At 43.1% G+C, this 27,953-nt stretch overlaps 1 protein-coding gene across 1 annotated transcript; it reads right to left on the minus strand.

Moving 5' to 3' along the window:
- Positions 1 to 229: 229 nt before the first annotated feature.
- usp21 (ubiquitin specific peptidase 21) lies at positions 230 to 27,607 on the minus strand. Its single transcript, XM_031804345.1, has 12 exons — positions 26,964 to 27,607; positions 17,834 to 18,097; positions 13,068 to 13,124; positions 7,685 to 7,802; positions 7,487 to 7,607; positions 6,748 to 6,867; positions 6,530 to 6,594; positions 6,236 to 6,423; positions 3,132 to 3,210; positions 2,928 to 3,035; positions 1,631 to 1,751; positions 230 to 1,195 (listed from the first exon to the last, which is right to left on the minus strand). Exons 2-12 carry the CDS (start codon positions 17,987 to 17,989, stop codon positions 1,123 to 1,125), a joined length of 1,206 nt encoding a protein of 401 aa, XP_031660205.1. The 5' UTR covers positions 17,990 to 18,097; positions 26,964 to 27,607; the 3' UTR covers positions 230 to 1,122.
- Positions 27,608 to 27,953: the final 346 nt, after the last annotated feature.

Here is a 27,953-nt window from a genome sequence, read left to right on the forward strand (position 1 = left end):
TCGAACCAGGATCTCTGGTGGCACAGCTAGGGAGGCTCATGTAGTGTTGTCTCTCTTGTCATGTGTGTTTTGTCCGATTTTTTTTCTTCTTTTCGGTCCAACCTGAAGTCCCAGCCCACTTTCGCTTGCCACGCACTAGCATCATTGAAATAGAGAACTAGATCTATCTTTAGAAGTGTCTGCAGATCTGTTAAATGAACTTGGAAAGAAATACTTAGTGAAACTATAATGTCATGCCAACCTGTTTTATTTACGTTTTCACTTGCCAAGAAGAAGCGAAACAAAACATTTTAATCAAATTAATTAAGTTAAATAAGAAAGGAAAAACAACAAGTGATTATGTAAAGAAATTATCATTTAAATAATTGTTAATTTAGAAAAATGTTGCTCAAATACCCCTTTGATGCACCTACACCTAGTTGGTGTTTTATAAAAATGTATATATATTTTTAGCAGCATAAAAATAGAAAGCAACTTTCTACTCAGGGATGAATGTTTCTACCAGTACAGATGTCGTCTAGACTATTATAACACATTCTGAAGGCTTCTCTGTAAAGCGGTCTGTCCGATAGTTGGTTAGTTGGTTAGTGTGTAGCACTAAGTTAATAGTGTCCGATAACATGTTTGTTGACATGTTTCCTCATGGTTGTGTGTGTCCAGTGATAACTGTCTGTTTGAACTGAAGGTCTACACACACACACACGCTCCTAGCTGAGCTGGCTAGGAACATTCCTACACTGGTCTTCTCTTTCTCCTCACCTCACCCAAGCTGTGTGTGTGTCCAGTGATAACTGTCTGAACACTGAACACTCCTACACTGGTCTTCTCTTTCTCCTCTCCTCACCCAAGCTGTCTATTCCAATCTTCTGTCTTTCTATGCCTTTGTGCGGTCTTTGTCCCAGACTCACTCAATCCTCAAGTAGTCCAACATCAGACCACTTGGTTGAGATGCTGGTTGCTTGGTTACAATAGCGCTACATCACAGCTGTTTGTAATATTCCATTTGTAGTAACAGCTGTAGCGATTGGCTGCTGAAAGCTCTGCTTGTAGTAACAGTTTTTCTGATTGGCTGCTGATTGCTATGCTTGCAGTTAAAGCTGTAGTGATTGGCTGCCCGATGGTTCACTTCCTGCGTTGGTAGAAGAGGACGTAGGCCTGAGCAGATTGCAGTTGGTTCTCTGATATAGGAGTCACACTGAACGGGAGGGAGAGAGAGAGAGCGAGAGAGCAAAAGAGCGGGAGGGGGGAGAGAGAGAGATAGATTAACAAGAAACCATCAATGTATTGGATATGCATTCTAAGCTGTTTGCTACAATGTTAAAACCACCTAACGTGATGTAGCATGCCATGTAGCATACCATGTAGCCATGTAGCATGTGTGTATAATTGTTTAATTTGACCTTTATTTAACCAGGCAAGTCAGTTAAGAACAAATTCTTATTTTCAATGACACCCTAGGAACAGTGGATTAACTGCCTTGTTCAGGGGCAGAACGACACATTTATACCTTGTCAGCTCGGGGGATTCGATCTAGCAACCTTTACTAGTTCAACGCTCTAACCACTAGGCTACCTGCCTCCCCAGAAAGGGTGTGAGAGCCTGCGTTTGTGTGCGTCTGTGTGTAACTGACCAGGAGTCGTTGTAACAGCACCATCCCGATCCGTCGTTCTCCAGGCAACAGGCTGTGTAGTGGCCCATGTTGACTGTCCCACTGTGGTTACACACTGCATACAGATCATACAACACGGGACCTGGAGAGAGACGGGAGTCCGTCACCTCGCTTATGGATACATGACTACACAAATACAAAATGGCTAAAGGAGAGAATGAGATCAGAGAAAAGGGAGAAAGTAATGGGAAATATAAAGATAGCAGGGGAGCGATAGAAAGAGAGACGCTGGGTTCGAGCCCAGGCTCTGTCGTAACCGGCCGCGACCGGGAGGTCCATGGGGCGACGCACAATTGGCCTGGCATCGTCCGGGTTTGGGAGGATTTGGCCGGTTGAGCACCAGCGACTCCTGTGGCGGGCCCGGGCGCAGTGCACGCTAGTCAGGTCGCTAGGTGCACGGTGTTTCCTCAGACACATTGGTGCGGCTGGATTCCGGGTTGGATGCGCTAAGAAGCAGTGTGGCTGGTTGGGTTGTGTATCGGAGGACGAGTGACTTTCAACCTTCGTCTCTCCCGTACGGGAGTTGTAGCGATGAGACAAGATAGTAGCTACTAAACATTTGGAACCACAACGTTGGGGAGAAAAAAAGGGTATAAAAAAATACCACTTTTTTTAAAGAAGAGAAATGGAGATACAGTATAAAGATGTACAGAGTCTCCATGACAGACTGACCAGGGGAACTTTGATGCCACCTGTTTAAACCACTTCAAAATCAGTGTAGACGAAGAGGAGGCAGGTTAAAGATGGGTATGTGTGCCATTCAGAGGGTGAAGGGGCAAGACAAACGATTTAAGTGCCTTTGAAAGGGGTATGGTAGTAGGTGCCAGGAGTGTCAAGAACTGCAACGCTGCTGGGTTTTTCCACGCTGAGTTTCCCATGTGTATCAAGAATGGTCCACCACCCAAAGGACATCTAGCGAACTGTGGGAAGCATTGGCGTCAACATGGGCCAGCATTCCTGTGGAACGCTTTCGACACCTTGTAGCATTCATCCCCCACTGAATTGGGGCTGTTCTGAGAGCAAAATGTTCCTAATGTTTTGTACGAGAGACAGAGAGGGAGAGACAGAGAGGGAGAGACAGAAAGGTAGAGACAGAGAGAGAGGGAGAGACAGAGAGAGAGGGAGAGACAGAGAGAGGGAGAGACAGAGAGAGAGAGACAGAGAGAGAGAGACAGAGAGAGGGAGAGACAGAGAGAGAGAGAGACAGAGAGAGGGAGAGACAGAGAGAGGGAGAGACAGAGAGAGAGACAGAGATTACCACAGTCAACCGGTCCGTAGGGCCCCATATCCAGGCTGGTCAGAGGGAAGGAGACACACACTGTACTCCTACACACCATATACCGCGACATGGCAAACCGGTTCAGATCTAATACACTGTTGTTAAGGTCTTCGACATCAACCATTACTGCAAGTTAGGTAGGTAGATGAGGAAGTGTTGATGAGGAAGCGTTACTAAGGATACGCATGACGATGACCTGTGGGAATCTCTGGATGGTCAGCCTCTTGGTGCTCTCTGTCCGTCTGTTACACCTCTCGCACATCTGCAACATACACACACGTGTTTGAAACACACACTGAATGGAAGAACAATGTCACAGGGTGTTGATATTCTCCATCCATGAAAACTGTCTCTCTCAATGGTTTTTTACTCTCCGAGAAAAACGATCAGACCTCATGTTCAAATACTTTTTGAGTGTTTGTTTGTGTCTGCCTGGATGGGGGCCTTAACCTAATGGGCGGGGTTTGACGTTTTTGGGACCTTTCTATTGGTTTATTAAGCCTGGCCAGCTCTAACAGGCATAAAGATAAAGTATTTGAAATGAACTTTTCAAGGTGTGAACAAGTGTCTTCCGTAAGTACATGGAGTAGCCAGCCAGGGAGTTCAACGCCGGCCCAGAGGCCCCCTGACGTTTCAATTTGTTGCAGAAGCAGCTCTATGTCGCTCTGGAACATTCTAATGACTTGATTCCAACCCAAAAACAAAGTATTGAACACTTTAACGACTTTACCTCCCAGATTGGTCGAAATAAGTAAGGTATTCAATAGAAAGACATGGCTTTGCAATTAAAATGACTGAAAATGGATGAATTCAGCGCGTTAAGTTGTTATGGTTACCGTAACATGGGTGGGCAACTCCCGTCCTCGGGGGGCTGATTGATGTCCATCCCTAATAAACAGCTTTGAATGGCCCTTTACTAGCCTATACGATCAGGTCTGTTTTCTATAGAACTAAATATTTTTTAACATTTAAACCTGTCTTCTCTTGAGATTAAAGGCATATTCACAGTTTAATCGCAAGTTGTTTTTCAAAGTGTGTATTATATTGGTTCTGCTGATTTGAACACATTTTGTAATTTGGGTGAACTATTCCTTTAACAGTTAGGCCTGTGAATGGATCACCGTGAGTGGGATTGTCAGGACACCCACAGTGATTGATTGACAGGTCTGAAACCCTACCAACTCTGTGACTCATAAACATCCTGCCCCCTCTCCTGACAGGGAAGGCAGTAGATTAGTAAATTAGTCAGAAAAACCCTTTGAATTGAATATATATATATATATATAGTCTCCTCTTTCACTTCAGCTTATTGAAAACAGAAGGTTGTGTTCTGTTATGTTTACATGGATTCCCTGTTGAAGAACAATATGAATTGTAGGAAAATTGTTTGTTTTTTTAAATGGAAAAATGTTGTTCAAACTGTTTTATTCAAAGTCAGACAGCGAGGAATAGACCTGCTTGTTATGACCTCTGCTACACACAAAGCAGCAGTCTCCATGGTGGACACAGTAGGCCTATATCCATATCTTTAATATTACTATACGTATCATATCATTAGCTTATATATCCTTTTTTTATCGGTTTTTCTTATTTCATATTTTTTCGGACCAGAATGAGGCTCTCTGTCCACTACCTGTTGTTCCTGCAGTGACGATGCAACATCTTCAAAATGTTTTCCCAATTTATCTGCAGATAAACGCGAAGAAAGTCGTAAGCCTATCAGTATGCAAATTAAGGAGCCAATTGAACTGCTCTCACACCGATGCGATTCGGTTCAGTTGTACCTAAAAGATCAAAAATAGTCTTTGTTCGAGAGGTGTCCGGCTGGATGTCATCTCTCAGAGCAGATGTTTCAGGGTCTCTATGCTGCTGATAGGTCATCAGAGCAGATGCTTCAGGGTCTCTATGCTGCTGATAGGTCATCAGAGCAGATGTTTCAGGGTCTCTATGCTGCTGATAGGTCATCAGAGCAGATGCTTCAGGGTCTCTATGCTGCTGATAGGTCATCAGAGCAGATGCTTCAGGGTCTCTATGCTGCTGATAGGTCATCAGAGCAGATGTTTCAGGGTCTCTATGCTGCTGATAGGTCATCAGAGCAGATGCTTCAGGGTCTGTATGCTGCTGATAGGTCATCAGAGCAGATGCTTCAGGGTCTGTATGCTGCTGATAGGTCATCAGAGCAGATGCTTCAGGGTCTCTATGCTGCTGATAGGTCATCAGAGCAGATGCTTCAGGGTCTCTATGCTGCTGATAGGTCATCAGAGCAGATGCTTCAGGGTCTGTATGCTGCTGATAGGTCATCAGAGCAGATGCTTCAGGGTCTCTATGCTGCTGATAGGTCATCAGAGCAGATGCTTCAGGGTCTCTATGCTGCTGATAGGTCATCTCTGAGGAAAAGTGGGGGTGTCGAAAGGAGTGGACGTTTAGAAAGGAACCATATAAAAACATGGTAAAGCCATGGTAAAGCCTCATCTCAGCTCACTGGTCACCATAGCAACACCCACCCACCCGTTCCCTACCGGTGGGGGACGTCCCAGACACGGCTACCGGTAGGGAACGTCCCAGACACGGCTACCGGTAGGGAACGTCCCAGACACGGCTACCGGTAGGGAACGTCCCAGACACGGCTACCGGTAGGGAACGTCCCATTCAAAGACATCCCCACTTCTCCTTTTATGGTTTCTTTCTAAATATCCACTCCTTTCGACACCCTCAATTTTCCTGAGATGCACAGAGATGACCTATCAGCAAGTGACAGCATAGAGACCCCGAGAGACGACCTGCCCCGAGAGACGACCTGCCCCGAGAGACGACCTGCCCCGAGAGACGACCTGCCCCGAGAGACGACCTGCCCCGAGAGACGACCTGCCCCGAGAGACGACCTGCCCCGAGAGACGACCTGCCCCGAGAGACGACCTGCCCCGAGAGACGACCTGCCCCGAGAGACGACCTGCCCCGAGAGACGACCTGCCCCGAGAGACGACCTGCCCCGAGAGACGACGTAAACAGCTGGACCCTATTGCTTTGTTCCCGAACATCCCAACTCAGACTGACAAGTCACTTTAGCGGTCACCGGCAGGACTCGATATGGCCTTCGAATATTTGGTTTCCTGTCTCGATGAGATACCATGGACATATATCTATGTTGTTGGATTTATGAATAGCAAAGGGGTTTAGGAGATTGACTTTATTCAGTCAGCCTAGTTAATGAAGGGGAAAAAGTAGCCGGCTATTATCAGCTTGTTTAGTACTTCTGGAAAACACAGAAAAATACAGTGTTGTCTTACGGGAGCGTTCTCCTCGTCCAGCTTCTCTTCCTGTGTGAACAGATCAAGACACTCCCTCAGAGACCCGCCCCCTGTTGCACTCCTCTTAGGGACGGGTAGAGACAGGTCGCAGAAGACGTCGAAGCAGGTGGAGTAGTGAGAACACACAGAGCAGTGAAGAGAACTACGCAGCTGACCTGTAAACAGATCTGAGGGCGAGAGAGAGGAATAGATCACGATAACAAACTACATACAAACTGTAAAAGGTTACAATACTGTGATGTGATCAGCAACTCCAAATCTCTTCATGCTCACCTACGATCTTACTGTCGTCCCTCTCCAGGTGTCTCTTCCACATTGCAGACGCCTGCTCGTCAATCCTGAGAGAGAGCGAGATAGGGAGAGACAGAGTGAAAGAGAGAGAGAGTTAGAAAGAGGGTGGAACGTTTATATTTAGGACTAGAGGTTGAATCTTGCCTCAGTAGGTCATTAGGTGGTCTTTAGTGCATTTGGACCCTTCCATGTCTCTGTACCTGACTGTGGTGCATTTGGGTTCAGGCTCCAGGCTGGTGAGCCGGACGTACGGCCGACGGTTGATCTCACAGTGAAGCCTGTCCAATAAGAACCTGAGAAACTCCTGAGCATCCTGTTGACTGGAAGGAAGTAGAGACGTTCTCACTGCTTTACAATAGTGTTACACGGCCGGCTCTTTTCTTTTGGGAGACGAGATTTGGTCTTTAAAGAGATTTTTGTTTTAAAGTTAATTTCCTTTAATTCTACACATTTTGACATGGGGCAGAGAGAACATTTAGCAATTTTATAACTAAATATATGCTAATAATTTTGCCATGGGGTGAGGAAATGTCCGTTTTTCAGATAATTTCCTGGGTTTTACACATTTTGCCATGGTGTGGAGAATTTCTTTTTAAATTCTACAAATTTTTCCATGACTTAAGCATGTCATGATGATATCTGAGTGAAAATGACCAAATCAATGGGGTGCCCCCTGAAAGTCAGGCCCCCTGGGCACGTGCCCTTCATGCCCGGGTGATAATTCGGCAATGATTACTACAAGTTTAGATAGCTGGCCGCTTGACCAACTTACCAATCAATCTAAAGAAAAATGTTAGCTAACATTGAGTGACTGTCAGTGACTGACGTAAGACATGTTGACAACTACATTTTGAAATAGCACCTTGTATTGCTCAAATGTTGAACAGTAAGTTGTGACCAGACTGAACCACTTATGCCCAGGGCCCTGCACACACCTACCTGTATCCGCTGAAGTAAGGCACCGCGTCTTTGAAGATGCTGTAGAACTTCCCAGGATTCACTTTTGTGTTATGGTTTTCTTCATTCACATCCCAGAGACTCAACAGCACCTGGGAGAACGCTGGGTGGGAGAGGTTAGAGGTCAGAGAACAGAAACGCTGAAAGAGAGGAAAGACAAAAGGGAAAGGTTGTATTTACCCTCCATGAGGTGTGGTTCCTCTCTACTGCACATCTCCTGTCTGTAGGCTTTGACCAGACAGTAGTCTCTCAGACCTCTGGTGTGAGATAGACACTGAACCACCGCATTCAGAAAACACTGAGAGAGAGCGAGACAGAGACAGAGAGAGAGAGAGAAACAGAGCCAGAGAGAGAGAGACAGAGCGAGATTACCGACCATTTCGAATTCCACCATACCTTCTCCGCTATGCAACCTGGTTTCAGAGCTGGTCATGGGTGCACCTCAGCCACGCTCAAGGTCCTAAACGATATCTTAACCTCCATCGATAAGAAACATTACTGTGCAGCCGTATTCATTGATCTGGCCAAGGCTTTCGACTCTGTCAATCACCACATCCTCATCGGCAGACTAGACAGCCTTGGTTTCTCAAATGATTGCCTCGCCTGGTTCACCAACTACTTCTCTGATAGAGTTCAGTGTGTCAAATCGGAGGGTCTGCTGTCTGGACCTTTGGCAGTCTCTATGGGGGTGCCACAGGGTTAAATTCTTGGCCCGACTCTCTTCTCTGTATGCTGCTGATGAGTCTCTGATCCACCTCTACGCAGACAACACCATTCTGTATACTTCTGGCCCTTCTTTGGACACTGTGTTAACAACCCTCCAGACGAGCTTCAATGCCATAGAACTCTCCTTCCGTGGCCTCCAATTGCTCTTAAATACAAGTAAAACTAAATGCATGCTCTTCAACCGATCGCTGCCTGCACCTACCCGCCTGTCCAACATCACTACCCTGGACGGTTCTGACTTAGAATATGTGGACAACTACAAATACCTAGGTGTCTGGTTAGACTGTAAACTCTCCTTCCAGACTCACATCAAACAACAAGTTAAATCTAGAATTGGCTTCCAATTTCGCAACAAAGCATCCTTCACTCATGCTGCCAAACATACCCTTGCAAAACTGACCATCCTACCGATCCTCGACTTCGGCGATGTCATTTACAAAATAGCCTCCAATACCCTACTCAATAAATTGGATGCAGTCTATCACAGTGCCATCCGTTTTGTCATCAAAGCCCCACATACTACCCACTACTGCGACCTGTACGCTCTCGTTGGCTGGCCCTCGCTTCATACTCGTCGCCAAACCCACTGGCTCCAGGTCATCTACAAGACCATGCTAGGTAAAGTTCCCCCTTATCTCAGCTCGCGGGTCACCATAGCAGCACCCACCTGTAGCACACGCTCCAGCAGGTATATCTCACTGGTCACCCCCAAAACCAATTCTTCCTTTGGCCGCCTCTCCTTCCAGTTCTCTGCTGCCAATGACTGGAACGAACTACAAAAATCTCTGAAACTGGAAACACTTATCTCCCTCACTAGCTTTAAGCACCAGCTGTCAGAGCAGCTCACAGATTAATGCACCTGTACATAGCCCATCTATAATTTAGCCCAAACAACTACCTCTTCCCCTACTGTATTTATTTTGCTCCTTTGCACCCCATTATTTCTATCTCGACTTTGCAGATTCTTCCACTGCAAATCTACCATTCCAGTGTTTTACTTGCTATATTGTATTTACTTTGCCACCATGGCCTTTTTTTGGACATTACCTCCCTTATCTCACCTCATTTGCTCAATTCGTATATAGACTTGTTTCTACTGTATTATTGACTATGTTTGTTTTACTCCATGTGTAACTCTGTGTCGTTGTATGTGTCGAACTGCTTTGCTTTATCTTGGCCAGGTCGCAGTTGTAAATGAGAACTTGTTCTCAACTGGCCTACCTGGTTAAATAAAGGTGTTCTCAACTAGCCTACCTGGTTAAATAAAGGTGTTCTCAACTAGCCTACCTGGTTAAATAAAGGTGTTCTCAACTAGCCTACCTGGTTAAATAAAGGTGAAATAAATAACTTTTAAAAACCGGGCAGTCCGCAATCACGTGACCCTATTGGTGACAGTAAAAACATTAATGAATTTCGTGCGAAAGGCTTAGGGTCGGAGGAGAAGCGACCTGAACGAGGCACTGATGACGTAATCGTCCGGCCTTCAAAACGAGGCGCACCAAAGACAGTCTGGTGTGTAAAAGCGGACTCATCTGCCAACACTGCTGCCTGGGCCAATGTCTTCACTTTCTGTTCAGTTAAATGAACTACAATTATATCAGGGAGGTTGCTTTTAAAACCCTCCAATAGCATCAACTCCTGAATATCAGCCAAGGTGTTAGCTTTGCTGGCTGAACACCAGCGATTAAACAGATACTATTTGGCCCTTGCAAACTCAACAAAAGTATGATGAGAGGGTTTCTTGTGGTTCCTGAAGCGCTGCCTATAAGCTTCAGGCACCAACTCATAAGCCCAAAACACGGTAGTTTTAACTGTATCGTAGTGTAAACTGTCTTCGAGGGAGAGAGCAGCTACTACTTCCTGGACTTTCCCAAACAATTTACATTGTAACAGGAGCGGCCAAACCTCGAGAGGCCAATGCAGCGCAGCGGCAACATGCTCAAATGCAGAGAAATAGGAATCAACTTCCGACTCCCGAAATGGAGGGAGTAACGCAATATTTTGAATCACATCGAAGCAGATGACGGGCAGGTTGTGGAGCCACACTGACGCCAGCGTCTAGTTCCAGTTGTCGGATCCTCACCTCCTTGTCGATTTTCATCATTTATAAATTTAACTTCATCTGTCTCGCTTGATCTTTTTGCTTATCTTCTGCTTCTAACTGGGCGTCACCTTCAGCCTAGCGGTCCCATCTGAACGACCCGAAGCAGAAGATAAAGGGGGTCCTCCGACTTGGCATCGGAAGGTCTACCCGTCTCCTCTCCTGAAGCCTCCCTCTCCTCATCTTTCAAAGAGAAAATTTGTTTTCTCATTAAACCCTCCCGGACTAGCACCAAAAGCTCAGCCGCCTTTAGGGCTTTCTCAGGGATAAAGAGTCCATAATGGTAAGCTATAGCAAAAAGGTCTACTTTCCTCAACCCCACCAAACGATCAACAGAGGGCGCTTCAATAAACTTGGAGATGACAGAGGCATCAATTTTGTACACTGCAGCCTACTGAACACACATAAACTAAACAAATCATCCAAACTCACAACCTACCATCACACCTCAATCACTAACCACAGGTGAGCTCAGAGCAGCAGGTGGGTTTAATTATCCCGGATGAGCCCCCATTGTTACCCGCACCTACAGTCACATATCTCTTTCACTCCATGGGAAGTTGAGTGAAGCAGGGTGTTGCGTTCCCTCCTCCAAGAGGCGTACGTTACAATAAGATATTACAGGTTTTAATGTCCCGTTGGTAGGAGAGTCTTAAAGAGTCTTAAATCGTTGATCATCCAGTTTCTTTTCCAATGATTGAAGTTGGCCAATAATATGGAGAGTAGTTGTGGTTCGCCTACTTCTCTGCAAATTCCTTACAAGGAACCGTACCCTTCTCCCGTATTTTCTTCACACGCTGACGGGATTTGGGACTTGTCTCTGAGAAGCAGTATATCCTTCGCGTCGGACTCATTAAAGAAAAAATATTTGTCCAGTTCGAGGTGAGTGATCACTGTTCTGATGTCCAGAAGCTCTTATAGGTCATAAGAGACGGTAGCAGCAACATTTGGTCAAAAAATGAGTTACAAACAACGCGAAAAACAAACAAAATAGCACAGTTGGTGAGGAGCCCGAAAAACGTCAGCCCTCCCCCTCTGGCGCCATTATCAATAAGGGTCAGTGCTAACATAACCTTAACATTAGCAAGCTGGTAGGGCTAACAGGCTAGTTGGCTAGCAACCTTAACATAACCTTAACATTAGCAAGCTGGTAGGGCTAACAGGCTAGTTGGCTAGCAACCTTAACATAACCTTAACATTAGCAAGCTGGTAGGGCTAACAGGCTAGTTGGCTAGCAACCTTAACATAACCTTAACATTAGCAAGCTGGTAGGGCTAACAGGCTAGTTGGCTAGCAACCTTAACATAACCTTAACATTAGCAAGCTGGTAGGGCTAACAGGCTAGTTGGCTAGCAACCTTAACATAACCTTAACATTAGCAAGCTGGTAGGGCTAACAGGCTAGTTGGCTAGCAACCTTAACATTAGCAAGCTGGTAGGGCTAACAGGCTAGTTGGCTAGCAACCTTAACATAACCTTAACATTAGCAAGCTGGTAGGGCTAACAGGCTAGTTGGCTAGCAACCTTAACATAACCTTAACATTAGCAAGCTGGTAGGGCTAACAGGCTAGTTGGCTAGCAACCTTAACATAACCTTAACATTAGCAAGCTGGTAGGGCTAACAGGCTAGTTGGCTAGCAACCTTAACATAACCTTAACATTAGCAAGCTGGTAGGGCTAACAGGCTAGTTGGCTAGCAACCTTAACATTAGCAAGCTGGTAGGGCTAACAGGCTAGTTGGCTAGCAACCTTAACATAACCTTAACATTAGCAAGCTGGTAGGGCTAACAGGCTAGTTGGCTAGCAACCTTAACATAACCTTAACATTAGCAAGCTGGTAGGGCTAACAGGCTAGTTGGCTAGCAACCTTAACATAACCTTAACATTAGCAAGCTGGTAGGGCTAACAGGCTAGTTGGCTAGCAACCTTAACATAACCTTAACATTAGCAAGCTGGTAGGGCTAACAGGCTAGTTGGCTAGCAACCTTAACATAACCTTAACATTAGCAAGCTGGTCGGGCTAACAGGCTAGTTGGCTAGCAACCTTAACATAACCTTAACATTAGCAAGCTGGTAGGGCTAACAGGCTAGTTGGCTAGCAACCTTAACATAACCTTAACATTAGCAAGCTGGTAGGGCTAACAGGCTAGTTGGCTAGCAACCTTAACATAACCTTAACATTAGCAAGCTGGTAGGGCTAACAGGCTAGTTGGCTAGCAACCTTAACATAACCTTAACATTAGCAAGCTGGTAGGGCTAACAGGCTAGTTGGCTAGCAACCTTAACATAACCTTAACATTAGCAAGCTGGTAGGGCTAACAGGCTAGTTGGCTAGCAACCTTAACATAACCTTAACATTAGCAAGCTGGTAGGGCTAACAGGCTAGTTGGCTAGCAACCTTTCAAGTTTTGTAACAATACATTTAAGTATTTGCTAATAAGTTGGATGAAAATCCAATTGAAACCAATAGTCATGAGTGCAAAGGATTGTTTAATTTGAAGTTCTACATTTGAAGTTATTTCTGTTTGAGTTCCCATTACACCTGCCAGATCCTCCATATTACATCATATCTGGCATTCTGATCGGTTTTTAAGTAATAAAAATTTTAAAAATATAAAAGTTAAGTGTAATTTTGCATTGGGACTTTTGATGCGTATACTAATGCAGATTCATATGTTACATGTGGTTACGTTTATCACCCTGACACACACATCACACGTCAAACTCAAGGACTTACCGTGTTTCCTACGTTACGAAGGCCGACTCTTCCACTCCCAACCTTGAGCTTTTCTTTCTGTGGAGGAGATTCAGACGAAGTCAGAGCTGAGGTGAAAGGGACAGTCAGAGCTGAGGTGGAAGGGACAGTCAGAGCTGAGGTGGAAGGGACAGTCAGAGCTGAGGTGAAAGGGACAGTCAGAGCTGAGGTGAAAGGGACAGTCAGAGCTGAGGTGGAAGGGACAGTCAGAGCTGAGGTGAAAGGGACAGTCAGAGCTGAGGTGAAAGGGACAGTCAGAGCTGAGGTGAAAGGGACAGTCAGAGCTGAGGTGGAAGGGACAGTCAGAGCTGAGGTGAAAGGGACAGTCAGAGCTGAGGTGAAAGGGACAGTCAGAGCTGAGGTGAAAGGGACAGTCAGAGCTGAGGTGAAAGGGACAGTCAGAGCTGAGGTGGAAGGGACAGTCAGAGCTGAGGTGGAAGGGACAGTCAGAGCTGAGGTGAAGGGACAGTCAGAGCTGAGGTGAAGGGACAGTCAGAGCTGAGGTGAAGGGACAGTCAGAGCTGAGGTGAAGGGACAGTCAGAGCTGAGGTGAAGGGACAGTCAGAGCTGAACTGGCGGTCTGAGTTGTTACAGGCATCACACCCATGTGTGTCTGTGTACTGGAGTCACCTCGTTAGTCAGGATGTGTCACACCTGGCCCAGAGTTCTCATTATTCAGGATGTGGAACACCTGTGCTGGCCCAGAGTTCTCATTATTCAGGATGTGTAACACCTGTGCTGGCCCAGAGAGTCACCTCGTTAGTCAGGATGTGTAACACCTGTGCTGGCCCAGCTGGATTTTAAGAGCGGCTAACCCAGTTTATTAGTTGGAAAGAAAATGTTGGTGGGTGTCTTTTAGAACCCCTTCCTAGTGGGAACCCATGGTGAGTGTCTTTTAGAACCCCTTCCTAGTGGGAACCCATGGTGGGTGTCTTTCAAAACCCCTTCCTAGTGGGAACCCATGGTGGGTGTCTTTTAGAACCCCTTCCTAGTGGGAACCCATGGTGGGTGTCTTTTAGAACCCCTTCCTAGTGGGAACCCATGGTGGGTGTCTTTCAAAACCCCTTCCTAGTGGGAACCCATGGTGGGTGTCTTTTAGAACCCCTTCCTAGTGGGAACCCATGGTGGGTGTCTTTCAAAACCCCTTCCAAAACCCCAACATTCAGAACTCATTTTGAAACCCCTTTCTGTTTTGGTTCGGTTGTCAAAGTGATGTTCTTTGTTAGTTCTCTTTTCTGTGAGGGACGTCAATTTGAGTGTGTCTTATGGGAACGTGTGTGTGAGCCAGATTAAGCCTGTTTATCTGGTTCGGCTCAGAGGAGGCTACGCCGTTTATCCTATTACACACAGGGAACACTGCTGACAGGGTTAGAGACAGTACCAGTGACAGGGTTAGAGACAGTACCTGTGAGGCTGAGACAGTACCTGTGACAGGGTTAGAGACAGTACCTGTGAGGCTGAGACAGTACCTGTGAGGCTGAGACAGTACCTGTGAGGCTGAGACAGTACCTGTGAGGCTGAGACAGTACCTGTGAGGCTGAGACAGTACCTGTGAGGCTGAGACAGTACCTGTGAGGCTGAGACAGTACCTGTGAGGCTGAGACAGTACCTGTGAGGCTGAGACAGTACCTGTGAGGCTGAGACAGTACCTGTGAGGCTGAGACAGTACCTGTGAGGCTGAGACAGTACCTGTGAGGCTGAGACAGTACCTGTGAGGCTGAGACAGTACCTGTGAGGCTGAGACAGTACCTGTGAGGCTGAGACAGTACCTGTGAGGCTGAGACAGTACCTGTGAGGCTGAGACAGTACCTGTGAGGCTGAGACAGTACCTGTGAGGCTGAGACAGTACCTGTGAGGCTGAGACAGTACCTGTGAGGCTGAGACAGTACCTGTGAGGCTGAGACAGTACCTGTGAGGCTGAGACAGTACCTGTGAGGCTGAGACAGTACCTGTGAGGCTGAGACAGTACCTGTGAGGCTGAGACAGTACCTGTGACAGGGTTAGAGACAGTACCTGTGACAGGGTTAGAGACAGTACCTGTGACAGGGTTAGAGACAGTACCTGTGACAGGGTTAGAGACAGTACCTGTGACAGGGTTAGAGACAGTACCTGTGACAGGGTTAGAGACAGTACCTGTGACAGGGTTAGAGACAGTACCTGTGACAGGGTTAGAGACAGTACCTGTGACAGGGTTAGAGACAGTACCTGTGACAGGGTTAGAGACAGTACCTGTGACAGGGTTAGAGACAGTACCTGTGACAGGGTTAGAGACAGTACCTGTGACAGGGTTAGAGACAGTACCTGTGACAGGGTTAGAGACAGTACCTGTGACAGGGTTAGAGACAGTACCTGTGACAGGGTTAGAGACAGTACCTGTGACAGGGTTAGAGACAGTACCTGTGACAGGGTTAGAGACAGTACCTGTGACAGGGTTAGAGACAGTACCTGTGACAGGGTTAGAGACAGTACCTGTGACAGGGTTAGAGACAGTACCTGTGACAGGGTTCGAGACAGTACCAGTGACAGGGTTCGAGACAGTACCAGTGACAGGGTTAGAGACAGTACCAGTGACAGGGTTAGAGACAGTACCAGTGACAGGGTTAGAGACAGTACCAGTGACAGGGTTAGAGACAGTACCAGTGACAGGGTTAGAGACAGTACCAGTGACAGGGTTAGAGACAGTACCAGTGACAGGGTTAGAGACAGTACCAGTGACAGGGTTAGAGACAGTACCAGTGACAGGGTTAGAGACAGTACCAGTGACAGGGTTAGAGACAGTACCAGTGACAGGGTTAGAGACAGTACCAGTGACAGGGTTAGAGACAGTACCAGTGACAGGGTTAGAGACAGTACCAGTGACAGGGTTAGAGACAGTACCAGTGACAGGGTTAGAGACAGTACCTGTGACAGGGTTAGAGACAGTACCTGTGACAGGGTTAGAGACAGTACCTGTGACAGGGTTAGAGACAGTACCTGTGACAGGGTTAGAGACAGTACCTGTGACAGGGTTAGAGACAGTACCTGTGACAGGGTTAGAGACAGTACCTGTGACAGGGTTAGAGACAGTACCTGTGACAGGGTTAGAGACAGTACCTGTGACAGGGTTAGAGACAGTACCAGTGACAGGGTTAGAGACAGTACCTGTGACAGGGTTAGAGACAGTACCTGTGACAGGGTTAGAGACAGTACCTGTGACAGGGTTAGAGACAGTACCTGTGACAGGGTTAGAGACAGTACCTGTGACAGGGTTAGAGACAGTACCTGTGACAGGGTTAGAGACAGTACCTGTGACAGGGTTAGAGACAGTACCTGTGACAGGGTTAGAGACAGTACCTGTGACAGGGTTAGAGACAGTACCTGTGGGGCTGCTACGGTACCTGTGACAGGGTTAGAGACAGTACCTGTGACAGGGTTAGAGACAGTACCTGTGACAGGGTTAGAGACAGTACCTGTGACAGGGTTAGAGACAGTACCTGTGACAGGGTTAGAGACAGTACCTGTGACAGGGTTAGAGACAGTACCAGTGACAGGGTTAGAGACAGTACCTGTGACAGGGTTAGAGACAGTACCTGTGACAGGGTTAGAGACAGTACCTGTGACAGGGTTAGAGACAGTACCTGTGACAGGGTTAGAGACAGTACCTGTGACAGGGTTAGAGACAGTACCTGTGACAGGGTTAGAGACAGTACCTGTGGGGCTGCTACGGTACCTGTGACAGGGTTAGAGACAGTACCAGTGACAGGGTTAGAGACAGACAGTACCAGTGACAGGGTTAGAGACAGTACCAGTGACAGGGTTAGAGACAGTACCAGTGACAGGGTTAGAGACAGTACCTGTGGGGCTGCTACGGTACCTGTGACAGGGTTAGAGACAGTACCAGTGACAGAGTTAGAGACAGTACCTGTGACAGGGCTAGAGACAGTACCTGTGACAGGGTTAGAGACAGTACCTGTGCAGGGTTAGTACCAGTGACAGGGTTAGAGACAGTACCAGTGACAGGGTTAGAGACAGTACCAGTGACAGGGTTAGAGACAGTACCTATGGGGCTGCTACGCTACCTGTGGGGCTGCTACGCTACCTGTGGGGCTGCTACGGTACCTGTGGGGCTGCTACGCTACCTGTGGGGCTGCTACGCTACCTGTGGGGCTGCTACGCTACCTGTGGGGCTGCTACGCTACCTGTGGGGCTGCTACGCTACCTGTGGGGCTGCTACGCTACCTGTGGGGCTGCTACGCTACCTGTGGGGCTGCTACGCTACCTGTGGGGCTGCTACGCTACCTGTGGGGCTGCTACGGTACCTGTGGGGCTGCTACGGTACCTGTGGGGCTGCTACGGTACCTGTGGGGCTGCTACGGTACCTGTGGGGCTGCTACGCTACCTGTGGGGCTGCTACGCTACCTGTGGGGCTGCTACGCTACCTGTGGGGCTGCTGCTGCTACGCTGTGTTCTGTGTTTCTTTACCAACTAAACTCCTAATGCCTGTCAATACAACCACAGGTTGTAGCAGGCTCTTGTTCCAATTGGCTGTTGCATTTGGCTCATCAATGACTCATTAGCTGCTAATTCAACTTAGAACCAGGAATGTAATTGCTGGGCTGGAACTAAAGCCTGCAAACCTCAACAGCAGCCCCATCAGTGATGTGTTTGTATGTATATGTGTATATTAACACTCACCTCTGTCTACAACCAGTAGCAGCCCCATCAGTGATGTGTTTGTATGTACAGTATATGTGTATAGTAACACTCACCTCTTTGTCTACAACCAGTAGCAGCCCCATCAGTGATGTGTAGAGGAGAGACTTGGAGATGTCAGCCGTGTCTCTCTGGATCCCGTTCTGATAGACCAGGGTTTGGCACAGAGCCTGACAGGTCCCGTCCCCGGTGGCACGCGTTTCTGCCGGCATCGTTACCACAGTCAAAGAGGTCCCCAACTCTACGGCGCAGAAACTAATGAGTTGACTGGTCTCCTGGTCCTGTATCGGCTAGGTTGCTGGTTCAAGTCAACGAGGCTTCTGATGTAGAAAGAAGAACAGATCCCTCTTCATGAAGGTTTGGTAAACCCTATCACAAACAGGGGATCCTCTCTACCAGTACTCTGGTGAGGCACCAGGGGATCCTCTCTACCAGTACTCTGGTGAGACACCAGGGGATCCTCTCTACCAGTACTCTGGTGAGACACCAGGGGATCCTCTCTACCAGTACTCTGGTGAGACACCAGGGGATCCTATCTACCAGTACTCTGGTGAGACACCAGGGGATCCTCTCTACCAGTACTCTGGTGAGACACCAGGGGATCCTATCTACCAGTACTCTGGTGAGACACCAGGGGATCCTCTCTACCAGTACTCAACACTATAACTACCACTATACCTAACTATACTAATGTACCAAGCATGTAGCGTCATACACAAGACGACTCTGTAACTACCACTATACTAATGTACCAAGCATGTAGCGTCATACACAAGACAACACTATAACTACCACTATACCTAACTATACTAATGTACCAAGCATGTAGCGTCATACACAAGACAACACTATAACTACCACTATACCTAACTATACTAATGTACCAAGCATGTAGCGTCATACACAAGACGACTCTGTAACTACCACTATACCTAACTATACTAATGTACCAAGCATGTAGCGTCATACACAAGAAAACACTATAACTACCACTATACCTAACTCTACTAATGTACCAAGCATGTAGCGTCATACACAAGACAACACTATAACTACCACTATACCTAACTATACTAATGTACCAAGCATGTAGCGTCATACACAAGACGACTCTGTAACTACCACTATACCTAACTATACTAATGTACCAAGCATGTAGCGTCATACACAAGACGACTCTGTAACTACCACTATACCTAACTATACTAATGTACCAAGCATGTAGCGTCATACACTAGACGACTCTGTAACTACCACTATACCTAACTATACTAATGTACCAAGCATGTAGCGTCATACACTAGACAACTCTGTAACTACCACTATACTAATGTACCAAGCATGTAGCGTCATACACAAGACGACTCTGTAACTACCACTATACCTAACTATACTAATGTACCAAGCATGTAGCGTCATACACAAGACGACTCTGTAACTACCACTATACTAATGTACCAAGCATACTAATGCTATAACTACCACTATAACGATCACCATACTAATGATATAACTACCAATATACTAATGCTATCACTACCACTACAACTACCACTATAACTACCACAATACTAATGCTATAACTACCACCATACTAATGATATAACTACCAATATACTAATGCTATCACTACCACTATACTAATGCTATCACTACCACTATACTAATGCTATAACTACCACTACAACTACCACTATACTAATGCTATAACTACCACTACAACTACCACTATAACTACCACTATACTAATGCTATAACTACCACCACAACTACCACTATAACTACCACTATACTAAAGCTATAACTACCACAATACTAATGCTATAACTACCACCATACTAATGATATAACTACCACTATACTAATGCTATCACTACCACTACAACTACCACTATACTAATGCTATAACTACCACTACAACTACCACAATAACTACCACTATACTAATGCTATAACTACCACTACAACTACCACTATAACTACCACTATACTAAAGCTATAACTACAACAATACTAATGATATAACTACCAATATACAAATGCTATCACTACCACTATACTAATGCTATAACTACCACTATACTAATGCTATAACTACCACTATACTAATGCTATAACTACCACTATACTAATGCTATAACTACCACCATACTAATGATATAACTACCAGTATAACTACCACAATACTAATGCTATAACTACCAATATACTAATGCTATAACTACCACTATACTAATGCTATAACTACCACTATACTAATGCTATAACTACCACTATACTAAAGCTATACTAATGCTATAACTACCACTACAACTACCACTATACTAATGCTATCACTACCACTATACTAATGCTATAACTACCACAATAACTACCACTATAGTAATGCTATCACTACCACTATACTAAATGCTATAACTACCACTATACTAATGCTATAACTACCACTATACTAATGCTATAACTACCACTATAACTACCACTATACTAATGATATAACTACCACTACAACTACCACTATACTAATGCTATAACTACCACTATACTAAAGCTATAACTACCACAATAACTACCAATATACTAATGCTATAACTACCACTATACTAAAGCTATAACTACCACAATAACTACCACTATACTAATGCTATAACTACCACTATACTAGTGCTATAACTACCACTATACTAATGCTATAACTACCACTATACTAATGCTATAACTACCACTATACTAATGCTATCACTACCACTATACTAATGCTATCACTACCACTATACTAATGCTATCACTACCACTATACTAATGCTATAACTACCACTATACTAAAGCTATAACTACCACAATAACTACCACTATACTAATGCTATAACTACCACTACAACTACCACTATACTAATGCTATCACTACCACTATACTAATGCTATAACTACCACAATAACTACCACTATAGTAATGCTATCACTACCACTATACTAATGCTATAACTACCACTATACTAATGCTATAACTACCACTATACTAATGCTATAACTACCACTATACTAATGCTATAACTACCACTATAACTACCACTATACTAATGCTATAACTACCACTACAACTACCACTATACTAAAGCTATAACTACCACAATAACTACCAATATACTAATGCTATAACTACCACTATACTAAAGCTATAACTACCACAATAACTACCACTATACTAATGCTATAACTACCACTATACTAATGCTATAACTACCACTATACTAATGCTATAACTACCACTATACTAATGCTATCACTACCACTATACTAATGCTATCACTACCACTATACTAATGCTATCACTACCACTATACTAATGCTATAACTACCACTATACTAATGCTATAACTACCACTATAACTACCACTATACTAATGCTATAACTACCACTACAACTACCACTATACTAATGCTACAACTACCACTATACTAAAGCTATAACTACCACAATAACTACCAATATACTAATGCTATAACTACCACTATACTAAAGCTATAACTACCACAATAACTACCACTATACTAATGCTATAACAACCACTATACTAATGCTATAACTACCACTATACTAATGCTATAACTACCACTATACTAATGCTATCACTACCACTATACTAATGCTATCACTACCACTATACTAATGCTATCACTACCACTATACTAATGCTATCACTACCACTATACTAATGCTATAACTACCACTATACTAATGCTATAACTACCACTATACTAATGCTATAACTACCACTATACTAATGCTATAACTACCACTATACTAATGCTATAACTACCACTATAACTACCACTATACTAATAACTACCACTATACTAATGCTATAACTACCACTATAACTACCACTATACTAATGCTATAATTAATGTTAGATTTCAGTGCATTCTTTGATATTATTGACCGTAACATAACTTGTGTGTTATGGCTTTTCAACCTCTGCCATATCCTGGATTCAGAGACATCTATCTAGAAGAACTCAGAGGGTTTTCTTTAATGGAAGCTTCTCTAAAGTCAACCATGTAAAGTGTGGTGTACCCCAGGGTAGCTCTCTAGGCCCTCTACTCTTTTCTATTTTTACCAATGACCTGCCACTGGCATTAAACAAAGCATGTGTGTCCATGTATGCTGATGATTCAACTGTATACACATAAGCAACCACAGCTAATGAAGTCACTGAAACCCTGAAAGAGTTGCATTCTGTTTTGGAATGGAAACTGGTCCTGAACATCTCTAAAACTAAGAGCATTGTATTTGGTACAAATCCTTCTCTAGGTTCTAGACCTCCGCTGAATCTGGTAATGAATGGTGTGGCTGTTGAAGTTGAGGAGCCTAAATTACTTGCCGTTACCTTAGATTGTAAACTGTCATGGTCAAAACATATAGATTCAATAGGTGTAAAGATGGGGAGATGTCTGGCCGTAATAAAGAGATGCTCAGCTTTTTTGCCACCACACTCCCCAAAGCAAGTTCTGCAGGCTCTAGTTTGGTCTAATCTTGACTATTGTCCAGTCATGTGGTCCAGTGCTGCAAGGAAAGACCTAGTTAAGCTGCAGCTGGCCCACAACAGAGCGGTACATTCTGCTCTCATTGTAATCAGAGGGCTGATATTAATACTATGCTGCCAGTCTCTCTTGGCTAGGATTTGAGGAGAGACTGACAGCATCACTTCTTTTTATAAAGAAGCATTAATGTGTTGAAAATCCTAAATGGTTTGTATAGTCAACTTACACACAGCTCTGACACACACATTTACCCAACCAGACATGCCACCAGGGGTCTTTTCACAGTCCCCAAATCCAGAACAAATTCAAGAAAGTGTACAGTACTATACAGAGCCCTTATTGCATGGAACTTCCATCTCATATTGATCAAATAAACAGCAAACCTGGTTTCAAAAAACAGATAAAGCAACACCTCACGGAACAACGCCTCTCCCCTATTGGACCCAGAGCACAACGCCTCTCCCCTATTGGACCCAGAGCACAACGCCTCTCCCCTATTGGACCCACAGCATAACGCCTCTCCCCTATTGGACCCACGGCACAACGCCTCTCCCCTATTGGACCCACTGCACAACGCCTCTCCCCTATTGGACCCACTGCACAACGCCTCTCCCCTATTGGACCCACTGCACAACGCCTCTCCCCTATTGGACCCAGATAGTTTGTGTGTATGCATTGATATGTAGGCTGTGTGCCTTTTTCGAAAAATGTATGTAGTTCTGTCCTTGAGCTGTTCTGGTCTATTAATGTTCTGTATTATGTCATTCTGTATTATATCATTCTGTATTATGTCATTCTGTATTATATCATTCTGTATTATATCATTCTGTATTATATCATTCTGTATTATATCATTCTGTATTATGTTTCATGTTTTGTGGAACCCAGGAAGAGTAGCTGCTGCTTTTACAACAGCTAATGAGGATCCTAATAAAATACCAAATATCTACCACTATAACTAATACCATACTAATGCTATAACTACCACTAGAACTAATACCATACTAATGCTATAACTACCACTATAACTAATACCATACTAATGCTATAACTACCACTAGAACTAATACCATACTAATGCTATAACTACCACTATAACTAATACCATACTAATGCTATAACTACCACTATAACTAATACCTTACTACCGCTGTAACTACCACTATAACTACCACTATAACTAATACTATAACTACCACTATAACTAATACCATACTAATGCTATAACTACCACTAGAACTAATACCATACTAATGCTATAACTACCACTATAACTAATACCATACTAATGCTATAACTACCACTATAACTAATACCTTACTACCGCTGTAACTACCACTATAACTACCACTATAACTAATACTATAACTACCACTATAACTAATACCATACTAATGCTATAACTACCACTATAACTAATACCATACTAATGCTATAACTACCACTATAACTAATACCTTACTACCGCTGTAACTACCACTATAACTACCACTATAACTAATACTATAACTACCACTATAACTACCACTATAACTACCACTATAACTAATACCATACTAATGCTATAACTACCACTAGAACTAATACCATACTAATGCTATAACTACCACTAGAACTAATACCATACTAATGCTATAACTACCACTAGAACTAATACCTTACTACCGCTGTAACTACCACTATAACTACCACTATAACTAATACTATAACTAATACTATAACTACCACTATAACTAATACCATACTAATGCTATAACTACCACTAGAACTAATACCATACTAATGCTATAACTACCACTATAACTAATACCTTACTACCGCTGTAACTACCACTATAACTACCACTATAACTAATACTATAACTACCACTATAACTACCACTATAACTAATACCATACTAATGCTATAACTACCACTATAACTAATACCATACTAATGCTATAACTACCACTATATCTACCACTATAACTAATACCATACTAATACTATAACTACCACTATAACTAATACCATACTAATGCTATAACTACCACTAGAACTAATACCATACTAATGCTATAACTACCACTATAACTACCACTAGAACTAATACCATACTAATGCTATAACTACCACTATAACTAATACCATACTAATGCTATAACTACCACTATAACTGATACCTTACTAATGCTATAACTACCACTATAACTACCACTAGAACTAATACCTTACTACCGCTGTAACTACCACTATAACTACCACTATAACTAATACTATAACTACCACTATAACTACCACTATAACTAATACCATACTAATGCTATAACTACCACTATAACTAATACCATACTAATGCTATAACTACCACTAGAACTAATACCATACTAATGCTATAACTACCACTATATCTACCACTATAACTAATACCATACTAATGCTATAACTACCACTATAACTAATACCATACTAATGCTATAACTACCACTATAACTAATACCATACTAATGCTATAACTACCACTAGAACTAATACCATACTAATGCTATAACTACCACTATAACTAATACCATACTAATGCTATAACTACCACTATAACTAATACCTTACTAATGCTATAACTACCACTATAACTACCACTAGAACTAATACCTTACTACCGCTGTAACTACCACTATAACTACCACTATAACTAATACTATAACTACCACTATAACTACCACTATAACTAATACCTTACTAATTCTATAACTACCACTATAACTACCACTATAACTACCACTATACTAATACTATAACTACCACTATAACTACCACTATAACTACCAGTATAACTAATACCTTACTAATGCTATAACTACCACTATACTAATACTATAACTACCACTATAACTACCACTATAACTACCACTATAACTAATACCTTACTAATGCTATAACTACCACTATACTACCACTATAACTACCACTATAACTAATACCTTACTAATGCTATAACTACCACTATACTACCACTATAACTACCACTATAACTACCACTATAACTAATACCTTACTAATGCTATAACTACCACTATAACTAATACCTTACTAATGCTATAACTACCACTATACTAATACTATAACTACCACTATAACTAATACCTTACTAATGCTATAACTACCACTATACTACCACTATAACTACCACTATAACTACCACTATAACTAATACCTTACTAATGCTATAACTACCACTATAACTAATACCTTACTAATGCTATAACTACCACTATAACTAATACCTTACTAATGCTATAACTACCACTATAACTAATACCATACTAATGCTATAACTACCACTATAACTAATACTATAACTACCACTATAACTAATACCATACTAATGCTATAACTACCACTATAACTAATACCATACTAATGCTATAACTACCACTAGAACTAATACCATACTAATGCTATAACTACCACTATAACTAATACCATACTAATGCTATAACTACCACTATATCTACCACTATAACTAATACCATACTAATACTATAACTACCACTATATCTACCACTATAACTAATACCATACTAATGCTATAACTACCACTATAACTAATACCATACTAATGCTATAACTACCACTATAACTAATACCATACTAATGCTATAACTACCACTAGAACTAATACCATACTAATGCTATAACTACCACTAGAACTACCACTAGAACTAATACCATACTAATGCTATAACTACCACTATAACTAATACCATACTAATGCTATAACTACCACTATAACTAATACCTTACTAATGCTATAACTACCACTAGAACTAATACCTTACTACCGCTGTAACTACCACTATAACTACCACTATAACTACCACTATAACTACCACTATAACTAATACCTTACTAATTCTATAACTACCACTATAACTACCACTATAACTACCACTATACTAATACTATAACTACCACTATACTAATACTATAACTACCACTATAACTACCACTATAACTAATACCTTACTAATGCTATAACTACCACTATACTACCACTATAACTACCACTATAACTACCACTATAACTAATACCTTACTAATGCTATAACTACCACTATACTACCACTATAACTACCACTATAACTAATACCTTACTAATGCTATAACTACCACTATAACTAATACCTTACTAATGCTATAACTACCACTATACTAATACTATAACTACCACTATAACTAATACCTTACTAATGCTATAACTACCACTATACTACCACTATAACTACCACTATAACTACCACTATAACTACCACTATAACTAATACCTTACTAATGCTATAACTACCACTATAACTAATACCTTACTAATGCTATAACTACCACTATAACTACCACTATAACTAATACCTTACTAATGCTATAACTACCACTATAACTAATACCATACTAATGCTATAACTACCACTATAACTAATACCATACTAATGCTATAACTACCACTATAACTAATACCATACTAATGCTATAACTACCACTATAACTAATACCTTACTAATGCTATAACTACCACTATAACTAATACCTTACTAATGCTATAACTACCACTATAACTACCACTATAACTACCACCATAACTACCACCATAACTACCACCAAACTTACCTGGTTGTTCAATTGATATATCTCTACTCCAACCATGACCGGCTGTAATGCTGTAGTCTGTCAGGTCTCCAACCATCACCGGCTGTAATGCTGTAGTCTGTCAGGTCTCCAACCATCACCCGCTGTAATACTGTAGTCTGTCAGGTCTCCAACCATCACCGGCTGTAATGCTGTAGTCTGTCAGGTCTCCAACCATCACCGGCTGTAATGCTGTAGTCTGTCAGGTCTCCAACCATCACCGGCTGTAATGCTGTAGTCTGTCAGGTCTCCAACCATCACCGGCTGTAATCTGTCAGGTCTCCAACCATCACCGGCTGTAATCCGTCAGGTCTCCAACCATCACCGGCTGTAGTCTGTCAGGTCTCCAACCATCACCGGCTGTAATGCTGTAGTCTGTCAGGTCTCCAATCATCACAGGCTGTAGTCTGTCAGGTCTCCAACCATCACCAGCTGTAATGCTGTAGTCTGTCAGGTCTCCAACCATCACCGGCTGTAGTCTGTCAGGTCTCCAACCATCACCGACTGTAATATTGTATAGCGTGTCTATCAGGTAGGGGACATCACCTGTTTGGGGTGTAATGCTGTATATTCTGTCAGATAGGGGACGTCTCTAGTTTCTCCTAATGCTGTAATTCTCTTCTATCCTGACACGGTCACGCCCTCCCCTAAATAACCGCTCACACAGAGAGAGAGAGAGAGAGAGCGAGGTCGAGTCAGAGATAATCATGCCTAATCTTTCCGTCTAAACTTAGCCGTCTCTGTCCCTACCCTCTTACTGTAGCTTAGACCTCAATGAGAACATAACCACACATGGATAAACAGGGGATCTACTCAGCTCTGTGAGAGAAGTTTCTTACATTTAATTTAATTTAATTTTTTAGAAGTGCCTCTTTTATTTAAATCTTTGTCCAATGGATGTTAAAATGTCAATTTATTATCAACAAATAAAAATATCCACTTCAGTCATGACATTTAGATGTTGCCTTCAGT

This window comes from Oncorhynchus kisutch, linkage group LG24, assembly GCF_002021735.2.
Source record: "Oncorhynchus kisutch isolate 150728-3 linkage group LG24, Okis_V2, whole genome shotgun sequence".
Taxonomy (NCBI): domain Eukaryota; kingdom Metazoa; phylum Chordata; class Actinopteri; order Salmoniformes; family Salmonidae; genus Oncorhynchus; species Oncorhynchus kisutch.